At 37.9% G+C, this 24,977-nt stretch overlaps 1 protein-coding gene and 1 non-coding gene across 2 annotated transcripts in view; both read left to right on the top strand.

Annotated features, from left to right (window-relative positions):
• Positions 1-261: 261 nt before the first annotated feature.
• Rbm25 (RNA binding motif protein 25) overlaps positions 262-24,977 on the top strand; it is a 52,953-nt gene continuing 28,237 nt past the window's right edge. The window contains exons 1-5 of the mRNA XM_074067610.1: positions 262-447; positions 7,897-8,017; positions 13,316-13,365; positions 16,000-16,167; positions 22,642-22,699. Coding sequence (XP_073923711.1) covers positions 7,912-8,017; positions 13,316-13,365; positions 16,000-16,167; positions 22,642-22,699 — 382 coding nt within the window. The 5' untranslated portion in view covers positions 262-447; positions 7,897-7,911. The remainder of the gene's footprint in view (positions 448-7,896; positions 8,018-13,315; positions 13,366-15,999; positions 16,168-22,641; positions 22,700-24,977) is intronic.
• LOC141422076 (U6 spliceosomal RNA) lies at positions 16,650-16,755 on the top strand. The gene has a single exon (XR_012446734.1). It is a non-coding gene; the product is annotated as a U6 spliceosomal RNA (small nuclear RNA).

Raw genomic sequence — 24,977 nt, 5'->3', positions numbered from 1 at the left:
TGAGAAATCCTCCAACAAGGCTCGCGCAGTAGCCAGCCGGAACCCTGACCTCAAGATGGCGTCGCGTAGTCATAAGATTCCATCAGCTCCAATCAAAAATGGCAGGGTGGGTCGTAATGTACAGCTCGAGCCTTTCTAGTCGCCACTGGCGCTCCTTCTCTATGGTCGTCATTCTCTGTATGGTGAGTCTGAGCCAGCCGGGGAGACTCTCTAGGTATGCTCTTCTCTATGGTTTCCCGCTCCACGCCCCCGGGCGCAATGCATGCCGGGCAAGAGGAAGACTTCCAGAAGCTCCCCGCGCAGCGCGGCTGTGTTTGCGGCCTATGTGAGTAGGCGCTACGGGACCAGTCTCCTGGGCGAGCGGCTCGCAGAAACCTAGAACCGGTGGAGCCCACTTGTAACCTGGAGCCCAGAGTCCGCGAAGACAGTACCGTTTTCTCAGCGGCGGTGAGTTGAGGCCATTGAACGCGTGTGGAAATCGGCCGACTGGGTACCTTAGCGGAGGGGGGGGAGGGGGAAGGGGGGAGGGATGTGGGGGGGTGGCCGCGGAGAGGAAAAGCCAGGGTGGCTGAGAGGAGCTGGGGTGGGGTAAAGGGGGGGCGGGGTGGGGGAGGGGACGGGCACGAGGTTTGGGTTTCCCAGCTGCCGTGAAGGCCTGGAAAGCCCGTGGGCCGTGGAGGCCAGACCCACGTCTTGAGTGTTCCTGCTTGCATTGTCGCCCACTTTCCTTTTCCCTTCCACGTTCCGCCTCGCAGTGAATCGCTTCGGCCCCCTCGGGGCTCCGCGTTAGTCACGAAATGCTCGGTCGGCCCCCTGGGGGCTCGTCCTCGAGGTCCTTTTCTTATCAAGCCAGGAGATTCCCCCCCCCCCCCGCCTCAAACACCCCCCTCCTCCCAGTAGGTTTTTCGGGCCTAGAACGTGCTAGCCCCAGGCTCTGCGCTGAACTAGCCTGCACCCACCCTGTTAGCGAGGTGTTGGCCACCAACGGATTTCTTCCTTTCCTCTTCGGTCATCTAGAGCCCGCCACCAAGTGAACGCCCTCCACCACCTTGAGTTTAGCTCATACCCATCTTTTTTCTTTAAAGCCCCTTCCCGACTGGCTTCACGAGTTTCACTGTGCTAACCCCCCCTTTCCGCATTGAAGGATGCAGTGAACTGTGTATCTCCATTCATTCTAGGTACTACCAGCCTCCACCTTAAAATGTGTTATTAACCACCTTTTTTTGGTCTTCAGTATTGCTTTTTAAATACGTTTTTCGGCCTACTGGTTTTCCAGGTGTAAGAATATGAAGGTTTTTTGAAGTTATGTAATATGGATTTATATTGCCATGGAAATAGCCATTTTGATATTGGACCGAGTGGAGCAGACCAGAGAAGAGAATGGACTTGTCTTGCACAAGACTGTTTTAGTGTTGAAGTACAGTATATTAGGCAGTTGGCAGTATTACGTAAACAATTTTTGTGTTGTCTTTGAGTTTTAGGTTTTTTTTTTTTTTTTAATTAAACATATTTTGAGGTAACTTAAACTTACACGGTCATTTTAAACGTTTATTTTGAGACTCATTGTAGAGGGTTACTGTATACCATTGATGCTGTGTTAAGTCTGTAGATTGAGATGGGAAGGATTGATAACAGTCTTGCACTCCCTGGGCATGATTGTGTGGGAGGTATAATTTTTTTAAAAGGTTACTACAAAAACATGCATAGACACAGAAGGGCATTCAGTTGGTTATGAGTTCTTGTGATTCAAGAATATTTTGTACTCTTCTAATAATTTAACTTTTTTAAGGCCTCAGTTTTCATTAATTTGTAAAGGAGAAGTTTGATAGTATCCATCTCATAGGTAATCAGGGTTGGGGATTCAGATAAACGTTTGTCAAATGCTTAGTACTGTATTCAAGTCACATGTACTGTTTAGTCCATACTAATGGACTATTAGTATGTTATTAGTTAGGTTATTTATTACTAAGAATTTTCAGTGACGTCCAAAAGCCTTACCTGACTCGGATTTCTTCCAGTGTATTCTGAATAGGCTTTTGTAAACCAAGTCATATTATAATCCTTAAATTCCTTCCCTTTCATATTGGTATGTTATTACCAGAAAGAACATTGTTGTAGAGTGAAAACAGCTTTTGAATTGGTAATTTCAAGATAATGGAGAACTTGAAGTCTTCACCCACTTAAGCTGTTACCTTGGACAAGTTAGCTTCTTCTGTAAAGAAAATAACAAATCTATGCCGGGTAATTTGGGAGATTTAACAAGATCATGAAGACCTTTGCAAATAAAAGTAAATAAAACTGTTAATATTTTTATTGAAGCATTTTGGGGCTACCAGATTTCCTTTTTCTCTTTTGGTCACAAAAGTGGGTGTCCTCCCCCAGTAGAGTACCAAAAAACTTAGGAAAAAAGTTTTAATGTTGCACTGTTGCATATAGCCACCATGTATTAATAATGGTTTTGACTAAGTGTTTTTATTCCTTGGTTTATCTTTTTCACTGTGCTGAGTCTCTGAATATACTGTAAATGAAATTCATGTGTACTTTGGGTAACTACTTCAGATCTAATAGGAAACATGGGACTTTTCAAGTTGTTACCTTTTTGGCCTCAGACAAACTGACAGTTTACTTTTCTCACTTATGCATGCTTTGGAGAAGACTTACTGATTGTTTTATAGCTTTGAAAGCAAAAGTGATCATTAACATCATTAAAAATAATCTTACCACTTTGAAATAAAATGCTGTTGTTAAATTTTGATTGTCTTTTCTAATACTTATATTGCCATTTGTAAAAGGGGATTTTAGTTACTTCTTAAAGCTGCTTGAATAGGTTTTATACCTTTTAAAATTTTTTTGAAATTTGCAGAAAGTTAACACTTCTTAGAGTTACTGAAATAATTTAAAGTTTATGAGAAAGCTGCCAGAATAGCACAACTAATTCTCAACTATTTCACATATACCCAGATTCCCCAAATGTTAACATTTTACCAACTTGCTTTATTCTTTTTATTCTTCCCATGGTTTTCTGAAGTATTTTGTTAATAAGTTGCATGCATGATACCTCTTAGCCTATAAATATTCCTGAAAATTAGGGAATTGTTTCTCTTGTACAGTAATCAAAATCAGGAACACTTTTTTTTTTTGGTAAATGTACAGTCGCAAAACCCTTACCCCAGAAAGATCCCTTCTATTTGTAAGTCATTCACCATTCCACCCTAGTTTATGTCAACCACTAATTGTGGTACCTTTTGGGGGTGGCGGTACTGGGGTTTGAACTCTGGGCCTTGCACTTGCATAGTGTCGCCTTTTAATCATTGAAAATGGTGAGTTAAGCCGGGCACTGCTGCCTCTTGCCTGTAAATCCTAGCTATTTGTGAGGCAGAGATTAGTAGGATCTCAGGTGCCAGCCTGAGCGAACAGGTCAAGAGACTATCTCAAAAGTACCCAACACGAAGAGTTGACTGTGTGGGTTAAGCAGTGTAGTGCCTGCCTAGCAGACTTGAGACCTTGAGTTCAAACCCCAGCACCGCTGGAGGAATAAAAAAAAAAGAAAGAAAGAAAATGATGAAATAACAAAGTGGAAATCTCTTAGAAAAAGAGCAGCTGGGTTTTTGGAGATTCAAAACACTTGAGTATTCATTCCCATCCTTTCTCCTCCTCTTCCCTCTCCTCCCCTCTCTTTGGTGCTGCCCTAGCCCTATTGAGAATTTTTGTGCCTTTGAAAAGCTTTGCTAGAAAAGAAATGCTTTGGTTACATATTTCCTTCCCATTCTAGGGCATGGAACACTTTTATAGTAATGATTTCTGCAGGGTTCAGTTCTGTGGAAATTCAGTTTGTGGAATAATGTTTTAAAGGCCATGCTTTGCTTAGAGTAGGGCAGTTATTTCAGTTTCCACTGTTCTTTGCAGGCTATTATAAGAGCAGGAAAGGGTATATGTTACACTAATTGTCACTTATATTCATTGTGGAGCTGTTGCACTAGCTGTAAAATTTCTTATAGTATAAACTTGGATTTTACCCTTTCAGAACTAATACAAATAATAGAGGAGAATTTGGCACATAATTGGAACTAGGTAATTTATTGCATGACTGAATGAATGAGTGTTTGCTGGGGGGAATCAGTCTGTTGGTTCATTCTTACCATTTCAGACATTTGACAGAGTTAGTGTATAAATCTTTCCCTAGCGGGAAAAAATTATTTTTGGTTGTATTGGGTATTGAACTCAGGACCACCCCATGTTGGGTACTCTGCCACTTGAGTCATGCCCCAGCCCAGTTCTGGATAACTTTGCAATGGAGGAATGCTTTTAAGCAATAGTTCACTGTATTTTACTTACCCATGATATTTCCAGGAGTATAGAAAAAAAGAATGTGTTGAAAGAGTAAAAAGGAAAAAGATTAAAGCAGAGTACATTCATTTGTGAAGTAATATAGCTAAAGTTTAGTTGTTTTTATTTCTGGACTAAATCTATAGAAATAAAAATTACAAACAATAAAATGCATCCACTTTAATTTCAGTGAGTTTTGACATATGCATACAACTATGTGGTCACCACTACACTAGATTTTAGAATTTGGGAACACTTCGTAGCTGCTTGTTTTTGTAATTTTGGACTGTAAAGTTTTATACTTAGAGGTAAAAATACTGTGAACTTTCTAAAATTAAAACTATTTTAAAAAATGTTACTTCACTCATTTCAGTGCTAGTAAAATAACTCAACATCTCTCTTGAATCACACATCAGTCCTTTTGGTTGTCTTCAAAAATACCCAGAATCTAACAACTTGATACTGCTTTCACCACTACCACTTGTTTCAAGTCACAGTTTTTATTATTGCAGTAGTTTCTCTTCCAGTGGCTAGTGATAGTGTTAAAATTTAAGTTAAAAACCTTTCAGATGTTTTCCATCTCCTTTAAAGCAGCATCCAAAACCTTTACAGTGTACTACAAAGCCTTACACTTTCTGAACCCCGTCCTCCAGTAATACTTAGTATTTTTCTTGTTTATTTACTCTGCTGTAGAGGTACTGTTGCTGTTCTTCCCTTAAACACTGTGCATATCTCAGACTTTTTATATTTGCTGTTTCCTTTGCTTGGAAGGCTCTTCCCTCTTAGTGTGAATAGGGCTTCCTGCCTCAGCCTCTTTCAAATGTTTGTTCATATCTTAGAGGCTTGATCACCGGAATTGAAATAAACCACTCCCCAGCTTTCTTCCCTGCTTTGTTTTTCTACAAAACACCTAGCAACTTTCAATGTTCCTATAATTGGTATTGCAATTTATTTTGTCTTATTTATTTATAAGTAACAAGTGATAAACTTTAAAAACTGACCATTAACTGATTATTTTTTACCTTTGACATCTAGGCTATGATTAACCAAGTTTTGAACAGCTCCAAATAGAAGGGAAACACTTCATAGAAAATTAAGTGAATGTAATGAATCTATTGTTAAGGCTAAAATACATCTGGTCAAAACTTAACATAAAAAATTACAAAATATAGCTTAAACTCTTAAAAATTAGCTTTATTTTTAAAATATATCTCATTCTGGTGGTAGAAAAATGGTTCTAAAAGTGAGTTCGTGGCCCAATTTTGTAACCATTGTGAGTCTAGGCACAGGGCCATTGCTAGTATAGTACCTGGCATGTGGTAGCTGTTTAATAAATTTGTCTATTGAGGTCCTCAGGTGCTGTTTGCTGATTGATTCATTAATCAATTTATTTATTCAACAGGTACTATACCACCTGCCCTCCTAAGAAAGTGCTGAGATAGAGTATTATTATAATACAAGAGCTTCTGTAAGTAGGACAGTAGCCTTCTCTGTTTTAATAGGAGATGTACCCTCCTGCACCCTTTTATATAAATATTTGGTTTTGTTTTTGGGCAGAAGGTATTACAAAAAGGTTGTTAAGAAAATCACACATGCAATCTTACAATCTTGTGTTTTAACTCTGTCATACATGTTGATACCAAGTATACTGTGTTTTCTGAAATAGATATATTAAGTTTTATAGAGTATTGTAAAGTAAAAAAGAACAGTTATGAGCATGAAGGACTTGCTTTTCTCTTTTAAAGAAATGTCTAATAAACAGGTAAAAAGATAATCTTACTAGTAATCAGGGAAATATAAATTGAAGAAAGATTATTTTTTCCTATCAAATTCTTAGAAATTAAACAGTGATTTATGCCAACATGAGCATGAGGAAAGGGCATATTCATATACTGGTGGAGGGAGTATAAATTTGTACATAGTTTTGGGGAATGATTTGGAATGATTTAGTAATCTGTATTAATTACTTGCACAGGTGCATAGGGTTATACGTTCAAGAATATTCAACATTACTTGTAAGAGCTAAAAAGCAAAGCCAGCCGTTAATGTTGGCTGAATAATTATTATATGTCTGTATTAATGATAATGCACTACGTTACAAAGACTGGGCTAGAACTTTATGAAATGATGTGAAAAAATGTCAATGATGAGGGAGAAAAAATTTGTTTATACAAAAGCACAGATTGTTATATGTGTTTGTATATAGAAAGATACTTAGAAAACAGAGAGATGTATTCCAAACTGTTGGAATTAGCGGGAGACAAAGTAGAAGATTTTGCACTTTTTATCTTCCCTCTACTGAAGGGCAAGTAAGAATATTACAAGACACTAAAGCCAAGTGTGGTGGCACATGACCTATAATCCAACACTCACAAGGTTGAAGCAAGAGGATGTCTAGTTTGAGGCCAGCCATGACTATGATAGTGACACCTTGTCACAAACAAACATGTACAAAAGAGAAAACCACTTGAGTCACTCTGCCAGCCAAAAAACAAAAAGAGGGAAGAAAAGTTGTGAACAAGGACATAGTTTACATCAATAATGTGACAGACTAAACAAAACAATTCAGTGTATTATGTGTCTAAAAATCCAGTGCTATGGGTCAGGGTTGTAGCTCAGCACCAGAGATCTTGTTACCATACACAAGGCCCTAGGTTTGACTTCCTAGTACAAATAAATGGCAAATATCTGATTTTAAAAGGATTCCTTTGCCCCCCACCCCCATGCTAGAAATTGAACCTAGGTTCTTAGGAACAACAAAGTGAGCACTCTACTACTGAGCTACATCCCTAGACCTTGCTTTTTTGAGAATGGGGTCTAGGGATGCAGCTCAGGATGGCTTTGAATTCTAGATCCTCCTACCCCTACCCTCCAGGTGCTGAGATTGAGATTGAGACATGTGCCACCATGCCTAGCTAGAGGTTTACTTGTAAGATTACAAAAAGTGATAACTTTTCTGATTGTCTCAAGTTATATATTCTATTTGTATTTGAATATTTACTATATGACTTGATGTCAGAAGTCCTGGCGTACCATGTGTCCTGTCTCCCACCCCCTGCTCCTGTCTGTATCAGGTTTATAATTCACTGTTACAGTTGTCTTTGAGGAACTGGCCAACTCTGAGTCAACAGACATTCTTTAACCTTGTAATTTAGTTTTCAGGGATCTGACGGGTTAGAAAAAAATAATGCATCAGAGTACTTTAAAAAAACTATTAGATACCCTCCTGGATTCTAGGTTTGGTTTAAAAAGATTCATTGATGTTTGGTATTTAACTTTTGGATATTTACTGAACCTCAAAATTTTTTTCTTCCTTTATATGTATTCCCACATGATTGTAGGAGTCTATCCTGAATTTAGATCGTGTACATTTTGGGAACTTATTTTAGAAAAGATCTAAGTTTTAAAAATTCTCAATGGACAGACAGAGAAAAGAGGGTCTTTGCCAACTCCTTTGGGTAAGAAAACTTTAGAATTTTGCAGATACTCTAAAAATGAAGGCCAACAAACTAGGCATATCAAATGGTAAGGTTTTCAAGTAAAATGATTTGTCATGATTTCTTTCTTTAGACTGCCGCAGTAAGAATGTCTTTCCCCCCTCATTTGAATCGCCCTCCCATGGGAATCCCAGCACTCCCTCCAGGGATCCCACCTCCACAGTTTCCTGGTTTTCCTCCACCTGTACCTCCAGGTAAGTTTGTTAATACTATTTTTTTGTTGTTTGTTTTGTTTTGTTTTTTGGTGGGACTGAGGTTTGAGTTCATTGCTTACCATTTTGCAAAGCAGGCATTCTACCACTTGATCCACACTTGGCTCTGTTTATTTTGAAAACAGTTTTATTAACTATTTGCCTGGGCTGTCCTTAAACCATGATCCTTCCAAACACCTAGGTGGTGTGAGCCGCCAGTGCAGACTCTGTTTTTGTTGTTTTTTTTTAAAACCTGTACTTTTGTCAGTGTAACTTTAGGAAAGTGACAGATACATGAGATACATGACTATGTTAGTAGTAAAGGTATCTATTAGTGTCACTTTAAAAGTGGATTTCTCATTTTCCTGTGGCAGTAAATTTTATGTGTGGCTAAGTATGAGACTTCTTGGAAATTCCTTAAAAATGTTCTGTATTTTTAAAAAAGAGGTCGTGTTTCAAAAATAAAATAGAAGGTTATACAGTGAAAAATTTGCCTCACATACCTGCAGCACTGTGGTTACCGTCCTGAGAAACAAAGAAGTGTTAGTTTCTTTTTTTATCTTTCCAGATATTTTAAAATGAGTATTATAAGCCAGTTTAAGTATGTATTTTATTTTAGTTCTATGGGTTTTTAAATTTTATTTTTTCAACACAGATACATAGTAGCATCCTATATTCATTTCTACCCTTGGCACTTTTTTTGCTTGACAGTGTATCTTGGAGTGCTTCCGAAATATAAAAAGCTTCCTCTAAAGTTACATGGAGTTTAAAAAAAAAGTTTAGGCCCTGCTACAATCCGCTGAGTCTGATTCTCAAAAATTGGAGTATTGGGGGCTGATAGAGTGGCTCAAGTGATAGAGCACCTGCCTAACAACTGCAAAGCCCTGAATTCAAAGCCCAGTACTACCCAAAATTAAAAAAAAAAAATTAAGAGCTCTGAAATCTTTATTTTTTATTTATTTGCTTATTTTTGTGGTACTGGGTTTTGAACTCAGACTACACCTTGAGCCATTCCACCTTTTTTTGTGATGGGCTTTTTTGAGATAGGATCTTGTGGAACTATTTGCCCTGGCTGGCTTTGAACCAAGATCCTCATGATTTCAGGTGTGAGCCAACTGCGCCCAGCCTAAGCTTTGAAGTCTTTATTTCTAACAAGTTCACAGCTAGTTCTAGGTATCCATTTAAGCATAGGGAAGCCACATTTGTGTTTTATTTATTTGAAACAAGGTCTTGCTACATACATACCAGACTGGCTTTGAACTTGCTATGTAGCCTAGGCTGGATTCAGCCTTCTGAGTGCCCACACCATCAGACATGCTGGGAAGTCACATTTGAGAACCATTATCTTGAGGTACATAGGTAACATTGCTTGGCCTAAAGAATAGAGGAAAATTTCCTTTTAACTTTTGCACATTTCTTTTGGAACTGAAAACATTTTGTGCAAAAATCAGTTTCCTTCTCTACCGTTTCAAACCAAAAGATAATACTATATCTGAGCGCTGCCCTCTTAAACACAAGCACACACTGTAAGTACACACTGTAAGGCATGCAAAACATTATCTTTGGAGTGATTAAAAAAGTAGAAGTTGACAAGGTTGCCTGTGGGAGGAGAACTAAGGAACTGTGGGAGGAAAATGTTCCTGTAGATATGTATTAACTTTTTAAGAAAAATAATATCTACTTTACAAACTTACTTTCTAGTTTAAAATATAATATGATAGCCAAATACATTAAAAACAGTTCAACTAATTATACTCCTGAGCAAGACAAGAAAATTAACTCATGAAGAAGGGTGCTGGATTTCTTATGTGTGTGTGCCAGGCTAACCCAGGATACTAGTCAAGTGCTCTACCGAGTTTTATCCCTAGCCAAGAGATTTTTTTTTTTTTTTTGTGGCAATGGGGATTGAACTCAGCTTCACCATTGCTAGTTAAGCACCCTACCCCTTGAGGTATGACACTAGTTCTGTGTTATGGTTTTGAATTGCTTGCGTTCACCCATTTCCTTTAGTTTATAAGTTATTTTTGGTTGGTTGGGCACTAGTGGATCACACCTGCAATCCTAGCTACTCAAGAGATCAGGAGGATTGCTGTTTGAAGCCAGCCCTAGGCATCTACTGCTTGTGCCATGCACTCAACCTCCCATTTCTTTTTTTTTTTAAAACTCTAAAACAGTAGTAAACTGTTCACATATTGTGCACTTTGCTTTTTTCACTATAACATGCATAGATCTTTAATGGATCAGTACATTTTTCAATGTGGATTTTAAAATTCAGGAAATTGGCAGTGTGGCATAGTGTTTGCTTAGCATGCACAAGGCTCTGGGTTTGATCCCAACCACCAAAAGAATAAAACGACAAGTTTCAGGAAATTAGTGAGTTAAGTAGGAAACAGAATTAAATTTTGAGTAACCATAGAAAGGAAAAACATGTTTTTTAAGATGTGTTTTTTTTTTTCTCACTGTAATAGTGTTTGAACCCAGCTTCCTGCTTAAAAAGTCGGGTGCTTTATACCACTTGAGTCATGCTTTTAGCCCTCAGTGTTTTGTTTTGGTTTTTTTTTTTTTTCTTTTTTCTTTTTTGTGTGGTACTGGGGCCTTCACCTTGAGCCATTCCACCAGCCCTATTTTTGTGAAGGGTTTTTTGAGATAGGGTCTCACAAACTATTTGCTGGTCTGGCTTCAAACCGCAATCCTCCTGATCTCTGCCTCCTGAGTAGTTAAGATTGCAGGCATAAGCCACCGGTGCCTTTTTTTTTTTTTTTTTTATTGTTTCATTATTCATATGTGCATACAAGGCTTGGGGCATTTCTCCCCTCTGCCCCCACCCCCTCCCTTACCAATCAATGAATTCTTTAATAGAAAGTTTACCTAGAGAAAAAGTGCTGTGGGGGGCTGTTTGCTTCTGTTTTGCAAAGTGAAGGTGAAAAGTTTAGATACAAATTGATTATAGTTTTGAGTTTCTGTTGTGCTTAAGTGGTTTATATAAGTTATTTCACAGTCTGAGGAAATAGTTACTTTAATAGAATTGTGAAAACTAAAGCAGAGGATGAAGAAGTACTTTCCCAGAGTTTAGAAGTAAAAGTGATACAACCAAGATTTAAAGGAAATTTGGTTCTTGAAGTCTTATTTTTATGTTACAGTTTACTCTAAACTCACAGTTAGAAAGGTAGGAATCTTGATTTGTACCTTTAGAAAAGTCGTTTTGTGGGGAGGGTGGTACTGGGATTTGAACTCAGGGCTTCACACTTGCAAAGCAGTGTATCTACTGCTTGAGCCTTGTCTCCAGTCCATTTTACTCTGGTTATTTTGGATATGGGGTCTCCAGTATTATTTCCCCAAGCTGGCCTTGAGCCTCAATCCTCCCAATATCAGCCTCCAAAGTAGCTTAAAAAATTTTTTTTGAAGATTATTTTAAATAAATCAGAAAATAAAGGCTAGTGTTAAATGTTTTAAGAATTTATTACCAGCTTTAGATGGACAATTACCTTAAATTGATGTCAAATTTGAACAGAAGGATGATAGGCCTTGCTGTATAGCCCTGGCTGGCCTCAAATTTTCAGTTCTCCTGCCCCAGACTCTTGGATTACAAGCATGTAGTATCATATCTAGCTTTTTTTTTTTTTTTTTGCAAGGATTGGGGTGAATTTCTTGATACTGAGACATTTGAAAGTTTTGAAATTTAAGTTAGAAGCTGGGCACTTGTGGCTCACACTTGTAATCGTAGCTGCTTAATCCTAGCTGCTCAGGGGGCAGAGATCAGGAGGATTGCAGTTCGAAGCCAGCTCTGGCAAATAGTTCTCAAGACACTCTCGAAAAAATCCATCACAAAAAAGGGCTGATGGTGGAGTGGCTTAAGAAGTAGGCCCTGAGTTCCAACCCCAGCACTGTAAGGAAAAAATAAGTCAGAAATGTACGCAAGTCTTTAATTTTACAACATCATTGCAAGCTTTTTCTTAGTTCTTAAATGTTCCCATTCCTTAATTTTATGAAGAAGGAAGGGCACGAGGACTCTGAATATAACTATTGGTTAGTGTAGTTGAAAATAGCTGTCAATAGTAGATAGCCCTTAGTAACTCTTAGACCCTCATAGTAAGTTATTCAGAGCAGCCGATGTCTTAGAAATTAGTTTCTGCTTTGAAAGTGGCTGAGAATACTGATGTCATTTTTCGCATGATTTTCATTTTTTATGAAAAAAATCAGGAATAACAAGATTATCCTTAGATTTCTAGATAAATTTCTTACTTGATACCTGTTTTGGTTTTTAACTTTCAGAGGATTTGCTTTTACTTTAAGTGTTTTATATTTGTTGAATAAATATAGTTTTGGAAATGTAGAATGGCTTACTGGAGCCGATTAACATGTGCGTGCCTTAACATAAGCTTTTGTGGTAAGAACCATTAAAATCTATTCTTAGGAATATAGTAATTGTTAACTGTAGTCACCATGCTGTACAGTGTATTATTTACTACAGTTTAAGAAACTTAGTATTTTTATTTTCGCTTCAGTGTATTTGTTTTCAAAAGGATCTGTTACATTGTTCACTGATGAATGAATCTATTTGTGAAAGATGCTGGTTTTGAAGACCACTGAGCATAAGCTGATAACCATCCAGAATTGTACAGTCCTTAAAGCAAAAGCATGTTGTGACCATTTTGATTTTGGAATGACGTTTTGGTTTTTGGTGGTACTGGGATTTGAACTCAGGGCCTCACACTTTCTAGGCAGGTGCTTTATCACTTGGCCACTCCACCATTCCTGTTTTGTGTTATTTTTGAGATAAAGTCCTGAACTATTTGTGTTGGCTTTGAACCTTGATCCCCCTGACCTCTACCTCCCTAGTAGCTAGTAGTAGAGGCATGAGTCACTGTGCCCAGCTTAGAATAGTCTTTTCATTGTAAGTTTATATGTATGATTTGATATGACATTGCTTTTGGAAGTAAGATAATCATTAGTATCTCATGTTCATTTTTCTTTTTTTTTGTGGTACTGGGGCTTGAACTTGGGGCCTTCACCTTGAGCCACTCCACCAGCCCTTTTTGTGATGGGTATTTTTGAGATAGGGTCTCACGAACTATTTGTCAGGACTGGTTTTGAACCTTGATCCTCCTGATCTCTGCCTCCTGAGTAGCGAGAACTACAGATGTGAGCTAGTAGCACTCTGCTTTATTTTCATTTTTCTTATATTTCCACTTATATTAACTATAAGTGAGGGTGAGGATAGTTCTTTGTATAGCTTGTAATTGGTGTGGAATATAGTCATATTTAGTGGTAGTCTTAAAGCACATGTTTTTTGTTGTTTAGGAACCCCAATGATTCCTGTACCAATGAGCATTATGGCTCCTGCTCCAACTGTAAGTATAAATTAAAGAATGGGTTATGGCAGTGCTAGTGCTTTTTTTGTGTGCGGGGGTGGCAGTACTAGGGTTTGAACTCAGGGCTTCATGCTTGTGAGGCAGGTGCTCTACAGCTTGAGACATGCCTCTAGCCAGAATTACCTCTGTTAGCAGATGACATTTTTTTTGTGTGATTGGGATTTGAAGTAGGGGCTCTAATTTATAAAGCTAGAGCTCTACCATTAGAACCATGCATCTAGTGCTTGTGCTTTTAAAGCTAAGAAATTTGATAAACTTACATAAATTGTAAGTATTTAAAACAACAAAAAGAGGACTTGTGAATATTCTACCATTTATTTGAATAAGTATTTTCACTCAACTGTGCATATATGCAGTTGGCCTAAAATACACTCTTTAAATCAGTAATTTTATCATTCTTTTTCCCTTACTCTCCAAACTCTTTGTATCCTTGTTATTACAGATTTAATATACTGGCTCTTTCATCACTCTCTCATTTAAACTTACTGAGAGAATGAAGGAAATGAGAGTGATTGGAGCGGTCTAATCTCTCTCTCTCTTTTTTTTTTTTTTTTTTTTGGTGCTAGGGTTTGAACTTAGGGCCTATACCTTGAGCCACTCCACTAGCCCTTTTTTTGGTGATGGATTGTTTTCAAGATAGGATCTCTCAAACTATTTCCCTGGGCTGGCTTTGAACCTACATCTGATCTTTGCCTCCTGAGTAGCTAGGATTACAAGTGTGAGCCCTGTGCCCAGCCTGTCTGATCTCTTATAAAGGAAGGAATGTAGGAGTGGTTTTCACAAAATTTTAGTTTTTAGCCCCTTTCAACTTATTTTTTCTTTTTCCCTACTGTATCTTTAAGTTTTGTAAACCTTTCTTCTGCTAAGAAGCTCAGTGCATTCTTTTGTTTTAAACCTTAATTCTCCACATTCATCAAAACTTCTGAGCACCTTAAGAATACTAATACAGGACAGGAGGCATGACTCAAGCCATGGAACACCTGCCTAACAAGTGGGAGGCCCTGATTTGGAACCCTAGTACCGCCAAAAAAAAAAAAAAAAATTCTGATACAGTATAGCACGTGGATAATTAATAACCCTGCTTTTATTTAGCTGGAATTTTTCTTTGAGTTAATTGGTATAACATGCATCATTTTAGTGTCTCTGGCTTTTTTTTCCCCCTCTCAGCAGTGGAGTTTGCACTCATGGCCTCATGCTTGCTAGGCAGGCACTCTTACCACTTGAGCCACTCTGCCAGCCCTTCTTTTGTGGCAGGTTTTTCCAAGATAAGGTGTCATAGTCTATTTGCATGGTGCTGGCTTCAACTGCAGACCTCCTGATCTCTGCCTCCTGAGTAGCTAGGATTACAGGCATAAGCCACTGGCACCTTGCCTTTTTTTCTGGGGTTGTGGTAGGGGTTTTGAACTCAGGGCACCTATTTGCAAATAGGTGGTCTATTATTTGAGCCATACCCCCATCCCTTTTTGCTTTACCCATTTTTTGAATGTGGTCTCTCATTTATGTCTGGGTAAGCCTGGACTTTGATCCTCCTATTTAGCCCCCTCCACCACTCCCTTTAACTACGATTATAGGCACCATGCCACCAAGCCCAACTTTTTATTGAGATGGAGTCTTGCTAACTGTTAGTCTAAGCTGTCTTTTAATTGCCGTCTTCCCAGTCTTTGCCTCCTGATTGGCTGAGATTTCAGGCATGAGATAGCTTGTGGTTTGTCATGGTTTGTTGTTGTTTTTTTTTTTAAGAAAGGGACTCACTGTGTAGCTCAAGTCGGCCTGGAACTCACCATCTTCCTGTCTCAGTCTCCTGAGTGCTGGGATTACTGGTTTGTGCTATCACATCTACCTCTGTGGGTTTTGATAAACAAGGGGAATGTTTTTCATAATAATAGGTGGAGGAGACCTACGCAGGCAAATGGGAATCTCTTGTACTTGGGTACAAGATGTGGTACTAGCTAAAGGGGACTCCAGCTTTTCTTGCAATGGACAGTCAAAGTTGGGCTATTATTAGAAAGTCTCCAAACGACATTCTTTTTTCCCCATGTATTTCAGGACAGGAAATAGTGGGATTACGTTTCGAGCAACTTTGCCAGTTTGCCATTTTATTCAATGCCTTATGAGATTGTTAAGTACATTAAAGTACAAGAATTTCTGTTCCTTCTTCTGGGAAGGTATAACTCTTTAAGCTAGGAGCATAAGCATCTAATGAATGGCAAAAGTGTGGGGAGAGTGCTGTAGGGTGTTTGAATATTCTGCTAGAGGATCAGTAGGAATAACTCAAATTTCCTTTCATATTGGTATGGAGAGAATAGGTATGAAGAAACTTGTGGATGTTTTTCATACTCTTAAATGCTTTGTGATGTTTAAACATTTAAAAATGATATCTTAGACATAAATCTCTTTGCTTTTTCAAATTTTTCTAAAGATCAAAACATAGTGGAAGTTTGTCACGTATTTGGATTAATGAAACATGCTGTAAGAGCTTTAGACTAAGTTTTTAGAAGCTTTAATAACGTGCCATATACTTACACTGTAAAATTGGTACTTTTAGCATAATGTTACATTAAATGTGATAGGAAGTTTAATCACCAGATCAATTTTTTTCATTTCTTCACTTAGGTCTTAGTACCCACTGTGTCCATGGTTGGAAAGCATTTGGGAGCACGAAAGGATCATCCAGGCTTAAAGGCTAAAGAAAATGATGAAAACTGTGGTCCCACTACTACAGTTTTTGTTGGCAACATTTCTGAGAAAGCCTCAGACATGCTTATACGACAGCTCTTAGCTGTAAGTTAAACTGTTCATATTTCATTTAAAATTCCTTTACCCGTAACATCGTTCATACTGATTCCCTTCTTAATCTCCATCATTTTTCTTCTTTGTTTTATAAATACACTATAGCTATTTTCAAATGTGTGATACTTGCATTAAATGTTTTGAGAATAAAACACGCTCACAACCCAGCTTTTCAAATCTTAGACTATTTTATGATTTTTAGCTTCAGATTTGGTTTATTTTTTTGGTAGTACTAGCATTTGAACTCAAGGGTTTGCACTTTTTTAGGTAGGTGCTCTGGTACTTGAGCCACACCTGCAGCTCTTAGCTTTGAATTTTTATCGCTAAAGAAATAAAAGGTTAAAATTGAAAACCCAAGTTCCCATTCATTTTCTCCCCATAGTTAATACACAATCTTAAATTTGACATATAGCACTCCTGTGCATATTTTTAATTTTAATTGCATTTTATAATTTTATGAAAATAAGTAAGTTGTGCTCTGTTTGGCAGCACATACACTAAAATTAGAATGGTACAGAAAGATCAGTATGACAGCTGTGGAAGGAGGACACACAAATTTGTGAAGCATTCCATTAAAATATATATCATATATATTTTGTACATATATATTTTGTAAGTTGCAATTCCATATTCTTCCACCATTTGGTTTTTTCAGTGAAGAAATACATGGCTGTAGTTTATTTACTTTTTCATTTCTGAATGCTGTTACATATTTATACCATGAATTGTCATTTTTCTGTTGATGGGTATTGAATTCTTTCCATTTTTTGTATTATGTTTCCCTTTGTTATTGGAAGTATGTCCTAGGTGTGAAAGAAAAAAATTCATGTTATATTTTCTTAGAGATGGAATTTGTAAGTCTTGCACATGCCTCTCTCTATATATGTTTTACCGCAAAGTGGTCATACTGATTTATAAGTACGGTGGCAAAGTTTTCACTTTTTTGTGGGACTGTGGTTTGAACTTGGGCCTCACGCTTGCTAGGCCAGTGCTCTACCACTTGAGACACTCCTCCAGCAAAGTTTTCATTTTTATATTTTTGGTAGTACTGGAGTTTGAACTGAGGGCCTCACACTTGCTAGGCAGGCCTTCTACCATGTGAGCCAATCTGTCAGCCCTTTTTTGTGTTGGGTATTTTTGAGATAGGGTCTAGGCCTGGGGCTGGCTTTGAACTGAGATTCTCTTGATTGCTGCCTCCTGAGTAGCTAGGATTACAGGTATATATAAGCCACTGGTACCTAGCCTTTAGGAAATTTTTGTTTGATCCAAGTCCCTTTCTGTTTTCATCATTTAATTTTTGGGGGGGGGGGGGCTGAGGTTTGAACTCCGTACTTTGTACTTGCAAAGCAGGTACTCTACCACTTGAGCCACACCTTGAGTCCGCTTTACTTTGGTTATTTTGGAGATGGGTCTGTTGAACTGTTTGTCCAGGCTGGCCTCACAACTGCAGTCCTCCCGATCTCAACCTTCCATGTAGCTATTGATTATAGGCCTGAGCCACTCTCCCTGAGGGAGTTAGTATTTTCATCCTGGTTCTTGGAATTTCTCCTCAACTTTATCTTCAAGGTTTATTTATTTAGCATTCTCTTTGCCTCTGAAGTTATCTTACTCACCCCTCTTTTCATATCCTCAAACTTTGACCAGTATTCTGCAGTGGGGTAGGCTTTGGGAGGAATTTCCCATGGATTAAGAACCAGAGGCTGGGACAGATATTGTATATTAGTAATTCCTGTCAGGTCTCTTCTACTCAAGTGAACATAATATTAGGCATTTGAATGATAATTGTTGAATGTGCATGTGGATGGGTGGATAAATAAATGACTGCAATTTACCAGTTGTGGATAGGTTCCAGAACACAAAACCGTATTTTGTCAATTGGAACATTCTACCCCTTCCTTGCTGCCTGTCAAAATTACTCTTTTTACTTTAAAAAAAATATATTTATTCAAATTTAGTTCATATGAAATTAACCCTTTTTTACTGAGGCTTGAACTCAGGGCCTACACCTTGAGCCTCTTCATCAGCCCTTTTTTGTGATGGGTTTTTTCAAGATAGGGTCTTGCAAACTATTTGAGCTGGCTTTGAACCTTGATCTTCCTGATCTCTGCCTCCTGAGTAGCTAGGATTATAGACCTAAGCCACCGGTGCTTGTAATGCATTCAGGAAATTGTGCACATACCCTTTATATTTTTTTTAATGAACACATTTTTTTGTGGGGGGACTGGAGTTTGAACTCAGCGCTTCACAATTTGCAATGCAGGCACTCTTACTTGAGCTACACCTCTAGTCCGTTTTTTGCTGTGGCCCAGGCTGGCCTTAACCATGATCCTCTTAATCTCAGTTGCCCAAGAAACTAAGGTTATAGACATAAGCCACTGGCACCTGGCTGACACTTTTAGTTTTGTTTGTACTGGGGTTTGAACTCAGACTTATGCTTGCTAGACAAGTACTCTCCCACTTGAGCCATGCCCCTAGCCTATTACCACTACCTTAATTTCAGAAAACTCATTAATTCCAAAATCATATGCTACACCCATTAATAGTCACTCTCTGCTGCCTCCTTTCCACAGCCTCTGGCATCCACTGTTCTACTTTCTGTTGGGATTTGCCTATTCTGGACATTTCATATAAATGGAATGAGAGCTGGGCACCAATGTCTCATGCCTGTAATCCTAGCCATTAAGGGGGCAGAGATCAGAGGGATCGTGGTTTGAAGCCAGCCAGGGCAAATAGTTTGTGAGACCCTATCTCAAAAAAAAAAAAAAAAAACATCAGAAAAGTGAACTGGTGGTGTGGCTCAAGGTGTATGTAAGCCTTGAGCTTAAGTCCCAGTATGTTTTTTTTTTAAGTAATGATTTTTGTGCTTGGTTTCTTTCATATATGTCAACTTCAGTGTTCATATTGTAACATGTATCACTTTTTATGGCCAATTAATATTTATTTATTTATTATTTGTGATGCTGGGGTTTGACCTCAGGCCATCATGCTTGCTAGGCAGGCACTCTACCACTTGAGCCACTCATGAGGTAGGGTCTCATGAATTATTTGCCCAGGTTGGCCTTGACATCTAATCCCCCTGATAGTTGCCTCATAAGTAACTAAGATAACAGTTGTGAGCCACCAGTGCCCAGCCAATTAATATTTAATTTACGAATGTTGTGTTTTAAAAATATATTCCTCAGTTGATGGATATTTGAATTGTCTTTTTGTTTGGATGTATGTTTTCAGTTTGAGTCACTTCTTTTTAAAACCTGTTTTTGATTTCATGTGTGCAGCAGAGTTTGTATATTGCTTTTAAAATCTTTTGGCTTCCTGAGTTATCTTTAAGTAATTGGTTGCTATCCTTTTTTCTCTCCACCCCTTTTTTTTGTCTTCCTGTCTTCCTCTCCTGTTCTTTCCTTTCTATGTACAGTGTTTTTCTTTATATGGCTTTCCATAAATGACTGGTGATCTTGGTTGTCTTTTTTATCCCCTCCCTGGCTCCCTTCTTCTGTCCTTACCTTTCTTTTCTCCTTTGGCAGTACTAGGGTTTGCACTCAAAGTCTTGCACTAGCTAAGCAGTCACTCTGAATTTGAGGCCAGCCAGAGTAAAAAAGGTCAACAAGACCCCGTCTTAGTCAATAAGCAGGGCTTAGTGTTACTTGCCTGTGCCTGTGAACCCAGCCACTTGGGAGGCTGCAGACAGAAGGATCAATTGAATCCAGGTCTGAGGCCAGCCCTGGGCAAAAACTTGAGAACATATCTAAAAATCACTAAAGTGAAAAGGCTGGGGCGTGGTTCAAGTGGTAGTGCACCTGCCTAACAAGGATAAGACCCTGAATTAAAACTTCAGCACTGTCCAAAAAAAGTTTATAGATTTAAAAGGCTTTTTAAATTTTCATTTCTGTTTTGTGTGTGTGTGTGTGTGTGTGTGTGTGAGCGAGCCTGGTGTTTTGTTTTGTTTTATCATTTTTACATTTATTCACGTGTATGCATTGTTTGGGACACCCTCTCTCCCCACCCCCACCCCCATCCTGGTGTTTTAACTCAGGCATTTGTGCTTTGGGAAGCAACAAGCACTCTACTGCTTGAGTCACACATCTCCAGTCCATTGTATTTTTTTTTTTTTTTTGAGACAGCGTATCTGTGTAGTCCAGGCTGTCCTGAAACTGTCCTGCTTCAGGTTCCTGAAAGATGGCCTTACAGGTGTGTGCCACCACACCTAGTTCTTGGCAGGATTTTATGTGTATAAGCTTGGTTTTGAAAATGTGGGGCTTTGCTTTTAGAATTATTTAGTAGATATCCATCCAGAGGGTTTTTATTATTATTATTATTATTATTATTATTTTGGTTAAACCAGGGTTTGAACTGGGCTTTGCACTTACAAAGCAGGTGCTCTACTGCTTGAGCTGCATCTCCAGTCCATTTTGCTCAGATTACTTTGGAAATGGGGGTCTCATGAAGTGTTTGCCTGGACTGTCCTAGAACTTCCACCCTCCTAATCTCAGCCTCCCAAGTAGCTAGGATTATAGACATGAGACACTGGCACCCTGCAAAGATTTTGAAACAAACATAGTATGTAGAAGTCTTTTCTTTGGGGTGGTTGATTTCTCTAGAAAACTTAAGCTTGCCTCGTGAGTATAATTAGCCACTTATGTAGGGTTAGGAATAAAAAGAACTGGGTTCAGCCATTTCTTAGAATTATCTTTACTTTTTTCCCTTGTTACTCTTTCTGTACTTCTTCCAGGTCTTCTATCATATCTGGTATTCGACATCCCAGGCCTGTTCTGTGCACTCTTTTCCCATTACTAGGGATTGAACCCAAGGGTTCATACCAGTAAGAGTACTACTTGTTTCACAGTACCAACTCTTGTACACTCTCTTCACACTTTAAAATTTAAGGCTGAAAACTGTGAGGCTCTCGTTTTTTAATATATAATGTCAGGCATGCACCTGTTTTTTTTGGCCTCAAACGTCACTGTACCCTTTTTTATTTCAGTCCAGATCTACTTTACTTTGTAAGATAATTGATTCTTTCTCCTTAGTATCTACCTCTGTAGCCTTTTTTTCTCTACTAACCATCCACCCATTTGCATTTTGTCCTTTTTGAAAATACTGTTGAAATCTCTATTGCTAATTCCAGTCTTTTATATTCTCTTAGGAACAGTTTAGGGAGATGTGAGAAGTGTATGTATCCTCCCAGTTTGGAATTTCCTGGGTAGAGGATTGAACTCTGAGACCTCATGTCTGTGTGCACATGATCTATCACTGGGCTATTTCTCCAGCTCCTGGGGTATTTCTGATCATTTCGAGGAATTTTTTTTTTCTTTACATATGTTATACCACTGTATGTTAGCAGTTTATTCTTCCAAGTTTCTTTATTAACATATCTACCATTTCCAATGTCATTGTATATAAATCCACATTTTTTTTCGTTAGTGCGCTTTTGTTTTTCTTTTTTGATTCAGGGTTTCTCCGTGTAGCCCATGCTGGCCTGGAACTCACTGCGTAGCCCTGTCTGGTTTCAAACTCACCATCCTGTCTCAGTCTCCTACAGGTGTGTGCCACCACACCCAACTATATTTAGTTTTAAAACAATTTTTTTGGGGGATAGGGTCCTACTAGCTGAGACTGAGTCCATTCTCCTGCCTGAGCCTCCTGAGTGCTTGGCCTTTTAAGACAGTCTTCCTTAACTCTCCGCCCCCCTTCAGTGCTGGGGACCAGACTCAGGGCCTTGCACTTGGTAGCCAAGTGCTCTTCCACTGAGACTCCTACCCCTTAAAATATAATCTTAATTGACTTAATACTTACTTGACTTTAGTATCATTTGCTCTAACCATTTCAGGTACATTTGACCATGTTAGGCACTTAGTTTTTTAATGTATGTGTGCTTTTGACAGGATAAATAATGCTATAAAATTTCTATATTATTAAAAGCATGTAGCTCATTGGTTTACTCTTGTGTAGGCTCTGGGTTTGATCCCCAGAATCGTTCCCCAAAAAGGTAGGGAATTAATTTTCTGTTCCTTTTTCTTAAAAATGGTGCTGAGTCTTAAGTCCAGGGCTTCCTGCATAATAGGCAAGTGGACATCCCAGTCCCAGAAATTTTCTTTTCTTTGTAGCAAAAATAATAGTAAAGTTTATTAGTAAAGGTATTTATTATAACAAGATAAAAGTGGAGAGAAATGGAAAAAAAAGAAAAACATTTCCTACCCCCATGGCAGTAAATGGGAGTAGAGACTCTCCCAGAAATTTTCTTAAGCACCAGTAAGAATTCATACTTTTTTAAAACAATTTGTTAATGTATATCATCTAATGTTTGTGAGAGAATTGTAGCAAATTTACTTGCCTGTATGACTGTAATTTATTTTTTGCTTTATACAGTGTCTGTACCCCTACCTCCCCATATAATTGTGCTATAATTTGTATTAAAATTGGTTTATTTTGATAAGTGGTCATTTTTTTTCTTTTTTCTTTTTTTTTAAGAAATGTGGTTTGGTTTTGAGCTGGAAGAGAGTACAAGGTGCTTCTGGCAAACTTCAAGGTAGGTTGTGTTTTCCTTATTTGTTGAGATCATTACTAATGTCTAAGTATAAATCACTTAATTTTTGCTTTCATTGTTTTACTAGAATAGTATTTAAAAGTGAATTGAGAAGACATTAGCTTAGAGTTGAGATTAAAAGATGAAAAGTAGAAGAGGAAAAAGTAAAAATTACTCAATACTGGTTTCTTAATTTTAAAGGGTCTTTTTTGTCTGTCAGTGTAACTCTGTGATCAAGAGGGAGCAGTTAGAACTTCGAAAAAGAATAGAAGAGCAGATAATCACATGGTCTGTTACTGTATTCATGTATTTATTTTGGTGGTACTGGGGTTTCAGTTCAGGGCTTCATGTTGCTTAGGCAGGCGGTCTACCACTTGAACTAGCCCCTTTTTATATTGGGTATGTATTTTGAAATAGGCTCTTAACTCTTTTGTGTGAGCTGGTCTCAAACTTCGATCCACCTGATTGCTTTCTCTCAAGGAGCTAGTATTAGAGCTATGAGCCACCAGTGCCTGGCTTGGCTTTTTGTTTTTTTGGTGGTGCTGATGATTGAGCTCAGTGCCTTGTATAAGTACTCTACCATTAAACCATATCCCCAGCCTGGCCTGTTGGTCTTCAAAGACTTTTTTTTGGCTGTGCTGGGGATTGAACCCATGGGTAGCCAGATGAAAACACTCTAAGTGAACTGTATAAATAGTTCTGGTAGCACATTTATTTAAAAAAAAAAAACTTTATTATGGAAAAATTCATACATGTATAAAATTAGGATAATATGATAAACTTCCATGTACTCCTCACTCAGCTTTAACAGTTATTAACTCATGGCCAAATGTGTTTCATTTGTTTCCTTTATATTATTTCAATGCAATTCCAAAGCATCAGATGATCTATATATGTGTATACATACATTTTTGTGTGTTTAAATATGTATTTTTTAGCCTTACATATTTAAAATAAATATATGTCTAAATATGTATTTTTTTAGCCTATCTGGAAGTTGGATTTTTTTTTTTTTGTGGTAATGGGGAAGATAAGGCCTTTAGAAAAATTATCCAAAATAGGATTATAGACCTAAAATAATTGTTTTTCCTAATATTATTAATATGCAGTTAACATTAAAATATTCACTGTTTTGTGTCACTCTTTTACTGTTTATTTGATTCATGATCTATACATAATCAACATACTTCTTTTAATTGGGAATTGATTATTTTTAATTATCGATAGTTTTAAGTCTTTTCATCTCATTTCCTTTACAATTTATTTTTTGAAGAAATTGGGTCATTTGTCATTCCCTCAGTAGCATTTCTTAAATTTGCTTTCACCTGTCTTAGCTCCACTAGCATAATTTGCCATGAATTTCTCTGCTGTATTTTCTCTTTTTTTTTTTAACCCTATCTCAAACAAACTGGTAGTTGTATCTTGATACTTGACTAGATTTGAGTTTTTGCTGCCTTTCTCCACCTCCCCTTTTTATAATATCTATTGATTGTCAATAGGTAAATCACTTGTCAGGGGATCACAGAATAGTATGTTATAGTGTATTGTGTTATCGCTCATTAAATATATAACAATCCTTCATTTATTTGTATAATACTTACATATGGAGAAACTTCTGTCTATGTCTGTGTCTAATATGTATGTACCTAGAGACATAGTTGATATAGGAAAGACAGAATGAATGGCTTTGACTCTTATTTCTGAAAGGAGTAAGCTGGTATTTCAGCGTTCTCTGGTGTGGTGAGGTTTTTTTTTTTTTTAATGTCGAGGTACTGGAGATTGAATCCAAGGCCTTGTGCATGCTAGGTACAACCTCAGCCACTGAGCTATACCCTCAGCCCTGTTACTTTATTTTTTAACTGAAGAATAGTCAATATTCCTATATTTAGTATTGATTCATTGTAATTCCTATTACTTAAAAGCTTGAGGTGGCTTAAGTTGCCTATGTAATTTGCATCGTTAGTGGTTCTTTGTGATACAACCATTACTTCGATTGATATCTTCCTTATTTGGCATGACAAGATTTTCCAAGCTGCTCATGTAGTAGTTTTTCAGCCCTAATCTTTGAATTCATCTTTATTCATTTACTCATTTATTTATGCCAGCAGTGGAGGGTTGAGCTCAAGGCCTTGTGCTTGCTATGCATGTACTCTATCACTTGAGCCCAGTTCTACAGCCCTTTTTGCATTGATTACTTTGAGATTGGGTCTTGCTTTGTGCCTGGGCCAGCCTGGGCTTTGATCCTCTTTATCATGCTTCCCTTGTAGCTGGGATAACAGAG

The sequence above is a fragment of the Castor canadensis genome, chromosome 3, assembly GCF_047511655.1.
Source record: "Castor canadensis chromosome 3, mCasCan1.hap1v2, whole genome shotgun sequence".
Lineage (NCBI taxonomy): Eukaryota > Metazoa > Chordata > Mammalia > Rodentia > Castoridae > Castor > Castor canadensis.
Note: the sequence above shows the minus strand (reverse complement) of the source record. Positions and strands in the feature narration are given on the sequence as shown.